The sequence below is a fragment of the Ranitomeya imitator genome, chromosome 4 (assembly GCF_032444005.1).
Source record: "Ranitomeya imitator isolate aRanImi1 chromosome 4, aRanImi1.pri, whole genome shotgun sequence".
Lineage (NCBI taxonomy): Eukaryota > Metazoa > Chordata > Amphibia > Anura > Dendrobatidae > Ranitomeya > Ranitomeya imitator.
The window spans coordinates 698,382,613-698,388,222 of record NC_091285.1 but is presented as its reverse complement, the minus strand read 5'-3'; the positions used below and the strand labels follow the sequence as shown (position 1 = coordinate 698,388,222).

The window sequence follows — 5,610 nt, the reverse complement described above, 5'->3', positions numbered from 1 at the left end:
AATAACTCTCGTCCTTAAAGGTTTGAAATTGGAAAATTGGAGCATTCAACATGCCTAAACGACTGTTCTTAGGGAATAAGTTATCAAAAGTGTTTTGCACCAACTTCGCCTCACCGCAAAATGTACTGCTGATCCATACATTACTGCTTCATGAGATGTTGACGGACATAGATTTTAGCTGAATATGAGTTTGGTCCGAAGCTTTCTAATGTGTTCTTCTTCCAGGCTGCACCTGCAGTAAATCATAAATCAGATCCCATTGATCAGCTACATCTGAAATCTCTTTAGTGGTGCAAATTATTATAACTATGTGACTTGATGTTGACTGTAAAAAATATTTATTTACTTTTTTCCGACTACACACAGGAAAGGAATTTGACCATGGTTACAGATTTTTTCCTTTTAGGATTTCAAGCTAGTAGATATTTAAAATTTTTCCTTTTCTGCCTTTTCCTGTTAATTTACTGTGGGACAATATGTGGGAACCTCCTGATCATCACCCTGGTGTCCACCAGCAAGAACCTCCAGACTCCAATGTACTTCTTCATCTCACAACTGTCCATCAGTGACATTTTGCTGAGCACAAATATTGTCCCCAAAATGCTTCAAATTATTCTGTATAAAGGGAAGACTATTACTTTTATTGGTTGTATCACCCAACTTTATTTCTTTTGTGCCTCTGAAGCATTTCAATGTTTTCTCCTCACAGTGATGTCTTATGACAGATACGTGGCCATCTGTAATCCTCTCCGTTACGCTACCATAATGACAAGGACTTGTTGTATGAAATTGGCCGTCATCTCTTGGTGTTGCGGTTTTTCTATAACACTGATGGAGGCCATCACAACAGCAATGCTAACATTCTGTGGTCCCAATATTATTGACCATTTCTTCTGTGACATGAATCCTCTACTGGACATTGCCTGCTCCGATACTTCCATTGTTCACCTTGAAGTCACATTATTAGTGTCTCCTGTAATAATGATCCCAACCATAATAATAATTGTATCATATGCCAAGATTATTGCTGCAATCTTAAGGATTCCATCCAGTACCGGTAGACATAAAGCCTTCTCCACCTGTAGCTCCCACCTCACTGTGGTCATTATATTCTTCTGGACCATATTCAGTGTTTATGTTTTCCCAACACAAGACCAAACTATAAATATCAATAAATTCTTATCATTGTTATATACTGTGTTCACTCCTTTTATCAACCCCATTATATACAGTCTGAGAAATAGCAATATAACTGAAGCAGTGAAAAAAAGAATAAACTTTCAATCTACATTTTAACAGTTCAACTTTAATATGTTATATGCAGTGATTAGTGTTAAGTAGGGTTGAGCGACTTTTCTTTTTATAGGATCGGGTCGGGTTTCACGAAACTCGACTTTTTCAAAAGTCGGGTGGAGTGAAATTGGCCGATCCTATAGAAAAGTCGGGGTCGGCCGAATAACAAAACCCAATGCAGTGCATTGGGTTTCTAATGGTTCCCAGGGTCTGAAGGAGAGGAAACTTCCCTTCAGGCCCTGGAATCCATATTTAAGTGTAAAATAAAGAATCAAAATAAAAAATATTGATATACTTACCCTCGGACGCGCCCTGGTTCTTACCGGCAGCCTTCCTTCCTAAGAATGAGTGCCTGAAGGACCTTAGATGACGTCACGGCTTGTGATTGTTCATGTGACGCCCATGTGACCGCTCACACGACCAATCACAAGCCGCAACGTCATGGAAGGCCCTTCAGGCGCTGATTCTTAGGAAGGAAGGCTGCCAGTGAGAACCAGGGCGCGTCCGAGGGTGAGTATATCAATATTTTTTTATTTTTATTCTTTATTTTACACTTAAATAAGAATTCCGATACCGATTCCTGATATCTTAAACATATCAGGAATCGGTATCGGAATTCCGATCCCAGATCAGAAGATCGAAGACCTTATGGCCGACCCCACACAGGGGTCGGGTCGGGTCTCATAAAACCCGACTTTGCCAAAAGTCGGCGACTTCTGAATCTGGCCGACCCGTTTCGCTCAACCCTAGTGTTGAGCATTCCGATACTGCAAGTATCATGTATCGGCCCATATTTGGTGTATCGGAATTCCGATACCGAGTTCCGATATTTTTGTGATATCGGAAATCGGAATCGGAGTGTGTGGTGCGTATGGTTCCAAGGGTCTGGAGGAGAGGAAACTCTCCTTCAGGCGCTGGGATCCATAATAATGTAAAAAATAAAGAATAAAAATAAAAAATATGGCTATACTCACCCCTCCGAAGGACCCTGGCTGTCACCGCTGCGAGCGTCTGCCTCCGTTCCTGAGAATGCAGAGAGTGAAGGACCTTCAATGATGTCGTGGTCAGGTGAGCGGTCACGTGAACGGTCATGACCACGACGTCATCGAAGGTCCTTCACTCTCTGCAATTCTCAGGATCTTAGGCAGACGCTTGCAGCGGTGACAGCCAGGGTTCGTCCGAGGGGTGAGTATAGCCATATTTTTTATTTTTATTCTTTATTTTTTACATTAATATGGATCCCAGGGCCTGAAGGAGAATTTCCTCTCCTTCAGACCCTTGGAACCATCCAGGATACATTCCGATATTTGTGTCCCATTGACTTGTATTGGTATCGGGTATCGGTATCGGCGAGATCCGATATTTTGCCGGTATCGGCCGATACCATCCGATACCGATACTTTCAAATATCGGAAGGTATCGCTCAACACTAGCAGTGATACAATAAGGAGCAGCTTAATCCCTTCCTGTAATTTCCCTTTGCCATTTTTTACTTTATATTTTTCAAGATGAATTTGTGGATAATCTGCACTGCTGGTATCACATATACTAAATCCAAATCCATACAGAAAGTACAAGCAGTTATTCTTTATTCAGTCAACGCATTTCAATGTACTAAGGACTTCTGCTTTTTTTGTCCTGATGAAGAAGTCTGTAGTCTTTTGAAGAGCGTAGACTAAATAATGGATAATCGCATGTACTTTCTGTATGGATTTGGATTTATTATATTGGATTCCAGCAGCGCAGATTATTCTTATCTTTGTCTTCATGCATCTCCTTCCTCGATATTGTTTAATAAACACCAACTGTCGTTTCTTATCTCAGTAATTGGGAACTTTGTCTTCATGCTGTCTGAATGCTGATTTTACAAATTTTAACCATAAACTGAAAAAATAAGCAATCAAGATTTTTCTGATAATTTGTTTTCCAAAGTTGCTTATTTTCATGTGTAGAATTGATTTCTCAAGTAATCCTAAAATATCTGATACTCTTTAAATTGTCATTCTGAATGAAGACAGTTTTGGGGTAAGAATTGTAATTGTTAAAGTCTTTGTTCACTTTACCATTTAAAATATTGTACAAGTCAAATATATTATGTTACCACAAATATTTTCCAAAAAAAACATATTTTTTAGATTTTGATTTTTGCATGTAAAATCTAATTGCGATATTGGCTTATCAAAATTAGAGTAATTTTTATAAGAACCTATCATATAATTTTTTTCAGGTGTAGCACCTGGCTGGAGACGCTCAAAAACGTACACATTAAATAAAGTGTATAAGAAATTCTTACACTTTTGAACCAAAAATATTACTGGTGCAAAAAAATATTTAATGTTGTCACTGGCCGCTGAAATAAGCCATTTACTCTAAATTTTTCAGCATTTTTGATGAACGTTTTGCCAACAAACTGTATTGCTATACTTGGTCAAGGATTTCTAACCTACACAGTGTTTCCGTTACATCTTCACTAATTATATTGTCTGGGCTGTGGTGATTTCACATTCAGTATGCAAATATTAATTCTGTTGCTGATCCTCTAAAAGGGATAATTTTTCGACTACTTGATAAAAAGTCATGGTTTCTCCTGATGCCCCTGTATGTAAATATGATATCCCAAAAAGATTTTTGGACTATTTTTAATTCTAAAAAGCATAAAGAGTCTAAAAGTGCAATATGTTATTAACAGTGATGAGCGAACGTGCTCACCACTACTTGTTACTTGCCCGAGTATCACTATGCTTGGTGTGCCCGGCGAGCACCGAGTATTTCCAGGATTATTCGGCAGGAGCTCGGGTCTCTGCCCTGCAATTTTGGCACTCTTTAGAGCACCAATGAGAATGCAGGGATTGTCTTCCATGCACTGTAATGCTGCAGCCATCTTTGTTGTGGTCTTACAGTTATTGGCTGGCTACACAGCATCATCAGGTCTATAAGAGACTTAGCACCGCCCTGCTCGCAGCATTCTGCTCTAGACTCCGCTAGTTTCGGGAGAGCTGCTGCTAGGATAGGGTCAGAATTGTCTTTTTAATAGTTAGTGTGGGTCTGGTAGTGTTCAGTCCACAACTCCTGGGAAACCAACAGTCCTTTTTAGAACTAATTTGGGGGTTCATAGATTGCAGCGCTAAGTAGGCAGGGGAGTCTATGTGCACATATCCACATCAGTGCAAGGCCTGCAGGCACAGTATGTGAGTACATAGCTCTCACTGCATCCCTCCAAAAGCTCCATAACTGCCTGCTGCTGCTTATTTAGCCCCTTCATGACCCAGCCTATTTTGACCTTAAAGACCTTGCCGTTTTTTGCAATTCTGACCAGTGTCCCTTTATGAGGTAATAACTCAGGAACGCTTCAACGGATCCTAGCGGTTCTGATATTGTTCTTTCGTGACATATTGGGCTTCATGTTAGTGGTAAATTTAGGTCAATAAATTCTGCGTTTATTTGTGATAAAAACGGAAATTTGGCGAAAATTTTGAAAATTTCGCAATTTTCACATTTTGAATTTTTATTCTGTTAAACCAGAGAGATATGTGACACAAAATAGTTAATAAATAACATTTCCCACATGTTTACTTTACATCAGCACAATTTTGGAAACAAAATTTTTTTTTGTTAGGAAGTTATAAGGGTTAAAATTTGACCAGCGATTTGTCATTTTTACAACGAAATTTACAAAACCATTTTTTTTAGGGACCACCTCACATTTGAAGTCAGTTTGAGGGGTCTATATGGCTGAAAATACCCAAAAGTGACACCATTCTAAAAACTGCACCCCTCAAGGTACTCAAAACCACATTCAAGAAGTTTATTAGCCCTTCAGGTGCTTCACAGCAGCAGAAGCAACATGGAAGGAAAAAATGAACATTTAACTTTTTAGTCACAAAAATTATATTTTAGCAACAATTTTTTTATTTTCCCAATGGTAAAAGGAGAAACTGAACCACGGAAGTTGTTGTCCAATTTGTCCTGAGTACGCTGATACCTCATATGTGGGGGTAAACCACTGTTTGGGCGCACGGCAGGGCTTGGAAGGGAAGGAGCGCCATTTGACTTTTTGAATCAAAAATTGGCTGCACTCTTTAGCGGACACCATGTCACGTTTGGAGAGCCCCCGTGTGCCTAAAAATTGGAGCTCCCCCACAAGTGACCCCATTTTGGAAACTAGACGCCCCAAGGAACTTATTTAGATGCCTAGTGAGCACTTTAAACCCTCAGGTGCTTCACAAATTGATCTGTAAAAATGAAAAAGTACTTTTTTTTCACAAAAAAATTCTTTTCGCCTCAATTTTTTCATTTTCACATGGGCAGTAGGATAAA

The 5,610-nt window shown here is 39.3% G+C and overlaps 1 protein-coding gene across 1 annotated transcript; it reads left to right on the top strand.

The window, feature by feature from the left end:
• The first annotated feature begins 282 nt into the window (after window positions 1–282).
• On the top strand, window positions 283–1,375 carry LOC138674378 (olfactory receptor 10A7-like). Its single transcript, XM_069762225.1, has one exon. It carries the CDS (start codon window positions 319–321, stop codon window positions 1,294–1,296), a length of 978 nt encoding a protein of 325 aa, XP_069618326.1. The 5' UTR covers window positions 283–318; the 3' UTR covers window positions 1,297–1,375.
• Window positions 1,376–5,610: the final 4,235 nt, after the last annotated feature.